The 13016-nt window shown below is 28.6% G+C and overlaps 3 protein-coding genes and 1 long non-coding RNA gene across 5 annotated transcripts in view; 2 read left to right on the top strand and 2 right to left on the bottom strand.

Moving 5' to 3' along the window:
* The first annotated feature begins 253 nt into the window (after window positions 1-253).
* Window positions 254-4718, top strand: LOC130450775 (pseudouridine-5'-phosphatase-like). Of its 2 annotated transcripts, none has more exons than XM_056789399.1 (4): window positions 254-476; window positions 721-939; window positions 3656-3860; window positions 4068-4718. In XM_056789399.1, exons 1-4 carry the CDS (start codon window positions 410-412, stop codon window positions 4276-4278), a joined length of 702 nt encoding a protein of 233 aa, XP_056645377.1. In that variant the 5' UTR covers window positions 254-409; the 3' UTR covers window positions 4279-4718. The 2 variants fall into 2 exon arrangements, with proteins under 2 accessions (XP_056645377.1, XP_056645376.1); XM_056789398.1 differs by lacking the exon at window positions 721-939 and adding an exon at window positions 966-1184 and having other exon boundaries at window positions 277-476; window positions 4068-4526.
* On the bottom strand, window positions 4650-5745 carry LOC130450776 (uncharacterized). The gene is made up of 2 exons (XR_008910619.1): window positions 5603-5745; window positions 4650-5066 (listed from the first exon to the last, which is right to left on the bottom strand). It is a non-coding gene; the product is annotated as an uncharacterized LOC130450776 (long non-coding RNA).
* A 145-nt stretch (window positions 5746-5890) lies between these two features.
* LOC130451580 (uncharacterized) overlaps window positions 5891-13016 on the bottom strand; it is a 238042-nt gene continuing 230916 nt past the window's right edge. The window contains exon 9 of the mRNA XM_056790681.1: window positions 5891-6442. Within this exon, the coding sequence (XP_056646659.1) occupies window positions 5910-6442 (533 nt within the window). The 3' untranslated portion in view covers window positions 5891-5909. The remainder of the gene's footprint in view (window positions 6443-13016) is intronic.
* LOC130451584 (uncharacterized) lies at window positions 6469-12120 on the top strand. Its single transcript, XM_056790689.1, has 2 exons — window positions 6469-6749; window positions 8303-12120. Exons 1-2 carry the CDS (start codon window positions 6611-6613, stop codon window positions 8842-8844), a joined length of 681 nt encoding a protein of 226 aa, XP_056646667.1. The 5' UTR covers window positions 6469-6610; the 3' UTR covers window positions 8845-12120.

Here is a 13016-nt window from a genome sequence, read left to right as displayed (position 1 = left end):
AATATGTGAAAAAATTACGTTTCCTCCCTATAAATGATCTCCACAAATATAATTCTATTGAAATTTTTAATTCTGTTTTGCAACTTGTAAAGTTGAGAATGATGAAGCGCTACATAGTATATATTTTAAAAACACTTTTTGAATGCAATTTACCCAAATAATATATACTACTTAACTACTTCTGCACATACTATGTTAATGCAAACATTGAAATTGAATTAATTAGTAAAATATATACTCAGATATGGCAACGTTATTTACCGACAAGTGGGGTGAGCATGACAAAAGGAAAAAATATATGACAATGACACGTCCTAAGTGACCGTGAAAATATAGGTTAGGAACATAGTGCAAGTGTTTGAAATTTTGTATTATTTATAATAAGCAATAATTGATTGAAAAACAAAAAATGAGTGCCTGCAGACCATTGAAACGAGTTACACATGTAATATTCGATATGGATGGTGTACTTTTAGGTACTATTTTTGATACTTCATGTGAGATTGTGTAATTTTTTTATAAAATTTTCTTACCTTTTGTTGGTATTTTTCCACAAATAAAATGTGTGCCAGTTATTTGACAACATTCATTTTACTCATAGTTAATACAAAAGTTCTTTCAAACATGTATGTATCAATTAAATTAGAAATTGATGAATATACTCACTTAGTGAAAGTATGAATAGATATATTATATGTGTTATCTAACAATACTTTTCAGATACTGAAATATTATATACAAAAGCCACACAAAATATCCTAGATAAATATGAAAAAACATTCACATGGGAAGTTAAAACTCAAATGATGGGTTTACACGGTTCTGAAATGGCTAAAAGAATCGTCGACGTTTATGAATTGCCTTTAACTCCTGAGGAATATTATAGTCAAGCAATGGAACAATATAAAATCATCATGCCTCAATGTCAATTAATGCCAGGTAAATATAGTATTTTATATTTTCAGATACGGAGATTTTTTACAAAAGAGCCATACAAAATATTGCAAGTAGATTTGGGAAGGTATATTCACCACAAATACAGTGTAAAGTAATAGGGACTCCTGAAAGGGATTCTAGTAGAATCGCTGTGGAAGAAATGAAGCTACCAATATCAGTTGATAGTTTTCAAAATGAATTTCGAACAACAGCACATAAATATATGACTAATGTTCAATTAGTTTCAGGTAAATCTGATGCTTAAAAATTTAGTAGTATTAAACTAGAGTTGTGTTTGTTAGATAAAATTTGTATCCATTCATTGTTCAAAAAAATGTACTCAGCTATATAGTGATTTGTTCTGTAGTATTATAGAAATTTATATTGAGTATTTCAAGCTTTTTATATAATGACTAATATAGATATGATCATAAATTAATAAAAGAAACATTATAATTATCGATCTGAAAACAAAATGAAAAATGCCTTAAACATTTAAATTTCCAAATAATTTAATATAGAGATTATTTGGTCTGTTCTGGGTTTTGGAAGCTGTAGACTAACAGAAACTTAATATGAGTTTTAGAGAGTTTGTACTCTTTTAATATAAAACTACTCCCTACACACTACTGACAGAAAGTTTCAGGACAAGCTTTTTATTGAAATAGGATACTTAAACACATTAACTTGATCTATAACAAAAATGCTATGTTAGTTTATAAACAGTGTATGATCCTGTGTTCGACTTCCACTCTGTCCCCATGCACTGTTTGTGAAAAACAAAATAAAATCGTGAATTATTTTTTTCTATTTGTTATAAAAATTGGATTATTTTTTGCACTTTTTCAATCTCTAGTAGTGATTTTATTATTTCCACACAATTATATTATTTTCAAGGTAAGTAAATTTTCTTGTTTTTATAGCATTACTTCCAGTAATCTTGTATCAATATAATTAATTTTTTTTTTATTAATTTATCTAAGAAAATATAGAATAACTTGTATGTATTGTTGCTCTTCACAATGAAGATTTTACTCTGCGTTATATTGCAAAAAAATTATATATACCAAGTTCTGTTGTCGGAAATGCCATCACTCGTTTTGAAAAAACCGGAGCAAATCAGGGCAGAAAACGCAGTAAGAAGCCCCATTAAACTTCTAAAGCAGAGGATAAGTCCCTAATCATCATGATCAAAATGAATAGGAAACTTCAGCACTGGAAATTCAAATGCAGTTTAATGAAATTCACAATAAACAGATATCAGTAAGTGTAGTAAAGGAACGCTTACAAAAAGGTGGCCTAAATGGCAGAAACAACTCTTGCGACGCAGAATCAGACAAAAAGACTAGAGTGGGCCCTTGCACATAAAGATTGGTCTGTGAAACCAGTCCTGTGCACTGATGAGTCCAAATTCGAAATGTTTGTGCAAAAGCGAAGAATTTATGTTCGTCGCTGATCTTCAGAAAAAATACACCCTGATGCTATAACTCCAACTGTTAAACATGGTGGTGGCTCTATGCTGGTGTAGAGGATCTCTACAGAATTAAAGGAACCCTAGACAGAAATGGTTACTATTACATATTAAAAACGCTTGCTAACCCTTCAGGGATGCGCCTAATTGGCCGTGGGTATGTGTTATAGCAAGGTAATGACCCGAAGCACACATCTAACCTGTGTCTCAACTATTTAAACCATAAAGAAGATAGTGGCGAGTTAGAAATAATGAAATGGTCCCCGAAATCTCAGTATCTAAATCCAATAGAATTATTGTGGGATGAACCGGAAAGTTAGAAAATTGAATCCCACTTTTTAGGATGATCTTTGGAAAGCTCTTAAAAAATCTTGGGATAATGTACCAAAAAGTGTGTTAAAAAAACTTGCCACCTGTAGTCAGAGATGGTTTCTTGGATGAAGAGAAAATGTAGCAGTATAAAATGAAAGAGATAAAATATGTTCATGGTTTTAATCTTAAAATGTTATCTTTTAATATTTTTTAAATAAAACTTTTTATTTTACTTTTAATAAATTTTCTTCTTGTCCAGAAACTTTCTGTTGGCAGTGTAAATAAGGTAATCAGTACTTCCATCACAGTGCCTCTTATAAATAAGACGTGCATCCCACTAGAACTTTTTTGCAACATGCATATATTCGATATTATCATTAAATTTTTGTCTGAATAGTACTCTCAGTCTAGGAAGTGGTAAGAATGATTATGTTAGAAATATATCAATTAGTTCCAAATTATTTTTTCCAATAGCATTGTTTCTTTTCGTTACTGAAAAGTTCGTTTTCAGCTGTCTAGTTTGTGACTGGACATTTCACTACATTGTATTTTCTTAATTCAGTTCTCCAATTGACGTACTCCGAATTTTTTTTCACCATTTGTACTAACATTCAAATATCTAGAATTTGATACCTTTTAAAGTTTTATTTTAGTTTCTACTAATTTTTTGTATGTCTTATAGAGTAAATTAAGTATTTTGTCTTCTGGTTAATTTCTAGCCCACTTTCTCTGTTAGAATTAATAATGCGCGCTGAACCATATTTTGCGAAATTTGGGAATAATTCTATCAAAATTTTAACTATAGGTGAAGGTCAAAATAGAATTATTATTAACTAGATATTGAAAATATACTCAGTGACGTGTATGCAACTAAAAATTAAATTGGCAGTAGAAGATATTTTTTTCCAATAATAATATTTATATTTCAATTTTCAGGTGCTTTTAAATTGGTAAAACACCTTCATTCAAATAATATTCCAATTGCAGTAGCTACCTCATCATCTCAGGAAAGTTTTGATCTAAAAACCCAAAATCACAAAGATTTTTTTTCACTATTTAGTCATATTGTTTGTGGTGGTAGTGATCCTGATGTCAAGGCAGGAAAACCAGCTCCTGATATATTTTTAACTTGTGCGAAAAGGTGAGTAAGACTTTCATCACGCCACAGTTTATTAATAACAAGTTGTTTATGTACAACATGTTTATGCTTAAGAACAATAACCTCTTACATTTTACCAATATTGTACTTAATATAAAGTGTATTTAGTGGTAGCAGTGAACATTGTTCAATACATATCACCAATGGTTTCAGAAATTCCTACTTTGTTCAATATCTATATATTTGTAGATTTTCAGATCCGCCCCATCCAGAAAAGTGTTTAGTATTTGAGGACGCTCCAAATGGAATTCTAGCAGCTCTAGCTGCTGGTATGCAAGCTGTGATGATTCCAGATGCAAATGTAGCTCCAGAACTTAGGAAAAACGCACACGTCGTTATAGACAGATTAGACAATGCTCCCTTAGAACTATTTGGTTTACCAAGTATCAAAGGTTGTTGAATTTTATTAGTAAAAAAAGTTGATATAAAATTTTCCGATTTATTAATTTGTATGATTTACCAACGGCACAAATATTTTAGATCCAAAATAAATATTTGAAAAAACAAACTAATTGGTTTAATTACCTTTACCATTTGTTGAAGTTCAAGGAGAAGCACAAAGCTGAGTTAATCATGGAGAGCATACACATTTAAATCACATTCAAACATCTCTGAGCAAATTTAAAATACAAATTAATGAAATAAAAGCCACTCAAGTTACTTTCACTCTTAAGAAACAACTATTGGTCAATTGAACAGTGCATATACAAATATTTGGGTATGGAGATAAGTGCTTCTCAAAGGAAAATATAATTAAAAAGCTACAATACATCAATTTCAAATTATATTGAAATACTTTATATAATAGTTTGTACACTAAATAAAAAATTGAACATTATTATTAATTTAGAAGTCTTCTCTTTACCTTTCAGATGTCAGATGAGGGTTCAAGGTACTCATTTGTCATTTTCCTCAACTCCTAAGTTTTTCTCTTTTTGTTCCCAATTCCTTAATCTGCTTTATCCATTATTATTCTTTGTATCTCTCTTGTTTTTTCAAAGATCCATCATTTTTCTTATTAAACTTTCATGTTTTTTCTTTTGTTTCAATTGTGTTTTTTGTCTCACCTTTTCTCTTTAATACATTCTAGATGGAAGAAAAAAATTTGGCAATACAACCACAGAATGGCCTATCCTTGGAGATCTCTGAATCTATTCCATTAGTTTATAGTACTGCATGTTTTGATTACTAATAAAGGAATAATTGTGAAAAATGAATAATTAGCTCAACTTGTTTTAAAAGGAATAAAAAACAACTAATTGAATAGTTATAAAAATAATTTCTATACAATTCAAATAAAAAACAAGCAAATAATTATACTGTGTATATATATACACTTAATTTTTTTATTTCGTGCATTTTTCCTTTTCCATATCTAGAAAATATATATGATAGAAATGAAATATATATTTGATTCAGTGGAAAATATGTAATAATAGAAACATATATGTAAGATTATAAATTACCTAATTCAATTAGGTTAAATACACAAAATTAAATTCAGGAATCAATATTGCTTGCAGCATACTATTAGCTAATTCATAGACATTTTTATCATAGCAGATACGGTACTATTATTGTGAATGTGGTTGTATCTAATACAGTTAAACTTATCACATTTGGCCCACAGTTTCAGTTCAACTTTAACGTACACAGTGTTTTTCAATAAACCTTTTGAAATATAGTTAAAATATAATTACATAACCTAAAAATTTATTTTTTACCTGACTCCTTTGTTGGTAGCTACAGTATTACATAAATAAAATCTAAATTCCTATAATTCATTCCCAAAGCCACAATATGTTCTGTAATAAAAACGGACATCCATCGCTTCTAAATTTGGATTTGACGAGTTTATTTTATAAGATGTTCTGGCCTTTTGTTACATAAAGTAAACAGCTACCATCAATGTTATATGGCATAAGTAAAAGTATTTTAAATGTATTGTAGATCTAAGCAAGTAGCCACTTTATAAACAAGGAAAGTGGTAGGTATAATAAGAAAACTTAGAATTGAAATTTAGTAATTTTATTAAATAACAGTAACATAACTAGCTGGAGTACTCCAACTCATATGTGTATTATCAAATAAATACTTTGGAACCGCTGCCTGGCTAAATAGAGCCAATTTTGCTGCAGCAAATCCCACAGAAATACTAATTTCTTCAGATTTATTGGATACCAATGATGCAATAAAACCACTTGCGAAACAGTCCCCAGCGCCACTTACATTGATTAAATTAGTTATTGATGTAGTTGGATAATATCTTGCCGAAAATGTAAAACTTGTTGATCTCTGTAGAAATGAATCCGACGCCAATCCTTTTCTTGCTATCAAAATTCCTTGCGAACCCATAGTTATTATAACATTGTCCACGTAATTCACTACTTCTTGAGACAATAAAGCGATGTCTTTCAGTATTGAAGGTTTTTTATGTTTAATATTTAATGAATCTGCGATTTCATAAAGTTCATTTAGGTTAGGTGTTACAAATTTTATAGCTTTTGCATGTTTAGATTTGAATGGTTTCCTTGCTACTGCAACATCTGTCGGTTCGTAAAAAACTAAAAAAAATCAAGTTAGTAGACTATTACCGTCAAGACCACATAGAAATACGTTTAGTTTGGTTGCGCTGCCAACAAGATATAAGGCATTGGTTGAAACGGATAAAAATGTAAACAGAAACATATAGATGGAAATTGTCATTAGATGTAGAAAAGTGGCATACAAAAATGGCGATGAAATCAAAAACTGGTATTTGTGCTATAATTTTAACAACAATAGCATGCATTTTTGTTGTTATTTCTTTCTGTACACCTTATTGGTTAGTGAACGATGGTCAAATTGAAGATCCCAAGTTTATACGCATTGGTAAGTATTGAAAAATTATACCTCAAAGGAGTGGCTCTTGTTATGGTGAAATATTAATGACTAATAATAGAACCACCTGCCTTTGATTTTTATGCATTTTTCTCTAAACTCTAGAGGTTATGGTAAATACATAAATTATGTGAAATAGTTATTAAGTTTTTTTGGATCGAAATTTGCCTCTTATTGTTTACATTTTAGTTTAACAATTGAGAAGTTTCTTGAATTTAATAAATTTTAATCGTATGGTTTTCATCAATCATCTTCATTCATAAACTTTTACTTAGTTAAGTACTTTACTTAGTATAAGTTATCATTTAATTTGCTAACTTAAATCTGAAAATTTTTATAATGTAGTTGTAGTATAATGATATATTCTAAGAATAGAACTCTTATTATCTGTAACAGATTTGTTTCCATTTACATCTGTACAATAAAAAAAGTTTCTTTTCTCTCCAAACACCAAATAACCTTACATAAATAGCCCAATACAAATTAATCAAAAAAGCCTATCAATTGTTTCTCATTATTTATTTAACAGTTTTTCTTCTAGAATTCCAGTTATTTAATTGCCTTATTAATAAACTAATCTTTTGATTTTCTTAGCGTGAGGAATATCATATTTTGTAGATAGTCTTGAATGTTTCAAAATTATCCTTTAGAGCTCTAAATTTAACCTCTTAACTATGTGAATCTGTTGCATTTGTGGCATAAATGTAGGCAACTATCATATAATTTATTTTATTTTCTATTTATTCATAAAATGAAAATATAATAAAATAAGAATAATTGTAACCCAAAGATTAAGTTGGAACGGGTACCAAACAGAGATGGAAAACACAAACTCAAATACTGTGTTTATATATGAAGTCACAGATGATTAGACCTAGAAAGTTTTGCAGGTTAATATGAGAAAATCACATATGCATTGAAAGGAAACGGCAGAAATATATGGTTAAGACATTCAACTTTCCTTCTGATCCAATTATTTTTTTGACTTCTTATACTTCATATGATGTATAATTTCAAGGAAAAATAGTAAATTATTTGAAATAATACCTATGTGTGAAAAACTCATCTTGTGCAAATTGTTTATGGATATTAGAGATCAATTGCCAGTTATCACACTTGCAATGGTTAAAGAACATTGAAATTACTTTAAAAAATAATCCATATATGTTATAGAAAATAAAAAAAAATAAAAGTTTTTTGTTTGGCAATGTTGTAGAAAATAAAAGAGAATTCAGTAGCCCCATTCTGGTGTGTGAGGAAAGTTTAATTGCTAGCTTATGAACTGCTCAGGAGCTCAATGTGTTGAATTTTGTGTATCAAATCATGAGCTAACTTGTGGTACTTTTTATATTTGTGTTTATCATTAGATAACAATTTTGAAACTACCAGATTGTTTCCAGAATACAGTTTTCATTGTATAAAAAACTTTTCAAGTTTTGAAAATATTTTGATAAAACACATTTTCTTTGAAGATAAAAGTGGTATATCTACAGATTTCAGAACATTCTTTGATTCATAAAATATATATTTGATTTTGTTTGCAGGACTATGGGAAGTTTGCTTCAGAAACTTTGAGGACTTTAGACATCATTATGATTATCGTTTTACTGGATGTTGGTGGGTTTTCGAAGAAGAATATTACATAATATTTGACTTCCTTCTCCCTGGCTTCTTCATAGCAACTCAGTTTTTCTTTACTCTTTGTCAAACTCTGGTTTTGGTTGGTGCCTTTTTAACATGGATGTACTGTTTTTGCAGTAGAGACCATGACAAGTACCTGCTCTTATTGCTTAGCAATGGATCAATATTAATATTAGCAGGATTCTGTGGATTTATTTCTGTATCGATATTTGGAGCTAATGGCGATAATAGAGATTGGATGCCACACTGGCAACATAATGACTTAAGTTGGTCTTTTGCATTTGGTTGCATTGGATCCCTCTTATTAATTCCTTCAGGTGCCTTATTTTTGGTTGAAGCTAGAAAGGCTAGGTATAGAAGATTTGGTGGTAGTTCAAGAACTCCTCCTGCTCAATATACAATGGATCCTTACAAGCCAACTGCTCCACATCATACTGATATTTAAATATTTAAGTTAAGTGATTAAAAATGAATCTCATGTTTTATGCAGTAATATTGCCATACATTTAAGAGCAACTCTAGAACTTTTACTTATATTGAGAGGCATGGCTTTAATAGACAATATAGTAGTTGTTAAAGTTGAAATTTTTCAAAAATACTTTGTTCATGCAAAAGAATTTTAGTTAATATATCTGCATAAAACTAATGATCTATATTTTCCCTAATTTTTAAAATATAAGATTGAAAATTTTTTCAGTGATTTACAAATACACTAATTTCTTGGAGCAGCTGTTGCCAGTCTAATGGTATGTTGCATTATTGTGCAAATAAAATTAACAAGTTTACAATTATCTGATAGAAACTTACAATTTGTTGGTAAAACTTCTAGTCTAAGATGTAAGTTAATATAAATGTTAATTTAATAATTTGGGCATTTAGAGAATGTAATATATATATACAAGTAATTAAATTGCTTGGCGAAACTGCTTTTTCCAATAAATTGGTGCTTGTTTATTTCTTATTATGGTTCAGAATACTTCTGAAGAGAAATATTTTTATTTTGGCGACTTTCGTTTTTGTTTAATTGTATAATAAACCTATTTATGTAGTGCATTTTATAAAAATGTAGACAATTTACCAAATCGAACATAACTTATTCTAAAACTTTTAAAGTTTGAAGCTTTTATAATCTGGTTTTACACTGTTTAATATATATTTACAGCGAAATAGGGTGTTAGCTAGATTTTTTAACAATTTAATTTTATTCTGGTAGCTGCTACTAACTTATGAAAAACATACATTTACACAACAAATATGCTTAAAAATGATAAATCATCAATTGAAACATTTATTTTTGTATTGTTTATTAACAGTCTCGAAGAGTTGATTTTGAGTGAGATTTCCAAAATGTCAAATGTCTTTGGTGGCTTCAGTACCTATTCGTTAGGGTTGGAACTTTTTCAAAAATATGCTAATGTTTCAAAGAGCTGAAGTTTTTCTTATGAATTGCTAGTATACCACTGCTTTAAAAAGCACTTCAAAACAAAAATACACATTACTGCAGTGTGTCATTTGTACTCTAATATTATTAGGAAATGATTAACTATTATACTCTGCATGCAAGTGTGTATTTAATTTTGACATATATTGCAAGACCTCATTTGCCGGTGAACTGATGACCATAAAAACTGCAACTGCAAAACACATTTAGAGAATATTTTTTTGTTATTCACGCACATCTGGCCAAAAACATATTCCATTTAATTGAAAATGAGTTTATAGTTAACTTCTTTATTTTGACATGATACTGTTTTTGGGAAAGATGAAACAACTCAAAATATAACATATATAATCTCTTTAAAAAAACTCGTTTGGCAGCATCCAATATGTTGATAAACACACCTTACAAATGGATGTACTTGCGAGATGTTATAATCCTTGCAAAGAAAACAAGGCAGATAAGGTTATTATGTGAGTGAAAAAACCATTAACAAAAGAAGCTCAAAATAAAAACCTATACAAGTGTAAATAATTATTTAATGATTCCTAAGAAGATAATGGAATGAACTATACTGTCCCAAATGAGAAAGGTATGGTTAGAAGACATACAAATAGTTGAAGTACTGACAAGGGATAATCGTAGGCATTGGAGAATCAGTATCAGACAGTATATATATATATATATATATATATATATATATATATATATTTGTCAAAGGAATGAAGAATTTAATAAAAACCTAAGAAAGGAGTCTAGAAAAATATTGTACATGAATATAGTGAAAATTTGTAAGAATATACAATTGTGTATTAATGACTTTCTTGATTGATCCTGTACCATATTTCACATCAAAATTAAAATTGAACTGCAATCAAAATATTTATGTTGCATATCATCCTACAATTACCCGCACATTAGAAAAAGTTTTACTTGGACAACAGTAATTTACCAGAGTTTACTTTTAATGCACATATGATGCATGTAAACATAGTATAAACCAAAAAAAAAGTCTCATAGGTATTTTCATGCTTTTTGAAGTAAATATGTTAGATGGCAGACAATAATAGACAGTTTACATTATCTGACAATTTGTGCTGTAAAATATAAATTTTAATACTTCTAATCTTGATCTTGTACTTTATAATGTAAAAGTTTTATTTAGCCTGTATTCAAAATCAAGCTGAACATTTTTTGTAATAACTAAAACACTGATAAATGTATTTATGTGTTACTTAATGTTTACATACCAAAAGCACTGCCAGATATTTTTCATTAATATTGACTATATTAATGAATATATTGTATAAAAATACTTATTTTTACGTGCACATTTAAAGTGTTTTTTGTTAAAATATTTTAGTTAAATTCGTATTGCACAATGTATATAGCCATTACCCAAAAAACGTTCAATTAATCCAGTAACAATGTGAAACGAATTTAGGTCATTGTTGCTTTTAGTACTTTGTGAAAAAATGATATTGTACGTACACAAATATTTCTTCCAAATCCCAAATTCAACTTAATATACATGTAAAATTCAACATTTCTCCAATATTTCCATTTTTCGAAATTTACATTTTTCAGTAATTCAAAGTTTCAACTCTTTAATAATCTCGTATACTATTTCATAATCTCTATAGAAATCATCATTGATTTTTTCAATAATAGAAATATATATGGTTCATAACTTCTCTAAAAACCATCTAGCAGTCAAAATACTGAAATTCCAATACTTTAATAATTATCTGCTAGTGTTCAAAAGTATTTGTCCACCAAAGGCAATTGTTTACAAGCAATTTTGTACATATTTTAAAAATAGCATGCTATATTTTACTCACAAACTCTAATAGGTTCAAGTCCGGAAACTGCATAGGTCATTACACATTTTTTGTAACGTACTGTTTTTTTTCTTTAAAAAAATTCGAATTATAACAAAATATTGAAAGCAGATGATCTTCTCGATTGTCGTTTTTACTTAAACCGCATTGAACGAATAGATATATTAAAAGTACAACTTTTCCGATGTCCTGATTGTTTAGTTTAATGTTATGCCTTAGTTGCTTACTCTTTTGTGAACAGCTGAATCTCTGATTTTTGCCCGATTGTTTTATATAAGTTTTTTTGCATCTTTGAGGATAGCGATTTTCCGTCCAATTTTTTATGTATTTTAGAAAGTATTATGTTTATTATTGATTCAACAGCAGTTTGTATTGAATATCTGTTTTCAAGCAGATACCAATTGTTAATTTTTGTACAAAATAAAGTATTTTTATATTTCAACTAATGTATTATTTCTTTTATCAAAGTAGTTCAAGAACATTTATTACATTTCGCTGCGTCCTAAACCTTGAAAATAATGTCTTGTTTCCCAACGTTCCCAGAGAATATTAACGTGAGAAGTTGAATGTTCTATTTTCTGATTGTTTGTCTATATGAATGGTGATTAAGATATAATAGTTCATCATAGGCGTAGTACTATGTCATCTCATTAGTCTTTTTACATTTGTTCATTATTTTATGATATAAGTAGGTACTCAATTAACTCTGCAATAAATTCGCCCTTTTCTAGAATTGGACTTGGTTTATGCAGTCAAAATTAAAAATTACCATTACACTAACAAATGAAATTACTAGTTGAAAGACAAGTTCATGCAGAAAATTAACAGTAAATTTAAATTAAAATTAAATGAGAATTCACAGACTTTTAACTTCTTAGTTTAATTTTATTGTTTTTGTGAGGTTATGAGCACAGAATAGCACAGGTCAGTCTTGAAAATTACCATTAAACTAACAAATTAAATTACTAGTTGAAAGACACTGAAATGCAAAGAATTAACAGTAGATTTAAATTAAACTAAGAGTTTGCCAACTTCTATCTTTTTAGTTTTATTCCTTAATTTTGTGAAGTTATGATGAGCACATAACACATTAGATCAGTCTATATTGGTGGTATTGTTTTGTTTACAACATCCGTATTCTTAATAAAGTTTAGTTTAATTCAGTTTTAATTTTGACTGCATAAACCATGTGATTTTATTAAGAATTTCATGATTTTTAAAACGCCTTATACTGTATTCATTTATCATTATACTATCAACTAAAAGTGGGTTATACTATCACATTTAAAATGTTAATATTCAGCATTGTAATTTTAACAGGTACACCTATGTTCAAAA

Source organism: Diorhabda sublineata, chromosome X (assembly GCF_026230105.1).
Source record: "Diorhabda sublineata isolate icDioSubl1.1 chromosome X, icDioSubl1.1, whole genome shotgun sequence".
NCBI classification, from domain to species: Eukaryota; Metazoa; Arthropoda; class Insecta; order Coleoptera; family Chrysomelidae; genus Diorhabda; species Diorhabda sublineata.
Note: the sequence above shows the minus strand (reverse complement) of the source record. Positions and strands in the feature narration are given on the sequence as shown.

Coding starts and splice junctions, on each gene's coding strand:
- LOC130450775 (XM_056789399.1), top strand. CDS start 410: ATGAGTGCCTGCAGACCATTGAAACGAGTTACACATGTAATATTCGAT. Junction 940..3,655: donor TCAATGTCAATTAATGCCAG/GTAAATATAGTA, acceptor TTCAATTTTCAG/GTGCTTTTAAATTGGTAAAA. Junction 3,861..4,067: donor TTTTTAACTTGTGCGAAAAG/GTGAGTAAGACT, acceptor ATATATTTGTAG/ATTTTCAGATCCGCCCCATC.
- LOC130451584 (XM_056790689.1), top strand. CDS start 6,611: ATGGCGATGAAATCAAAAACTGGTATTTGTGCTATAATTTTAACAACA. Junction 6,750..8,302: donor TCCCAAGTTTATACGCATTG/GTAAGTATTGAA, acceptor TTTTGTTTGCAG/GACTATGGGAAGTTTGCTTC.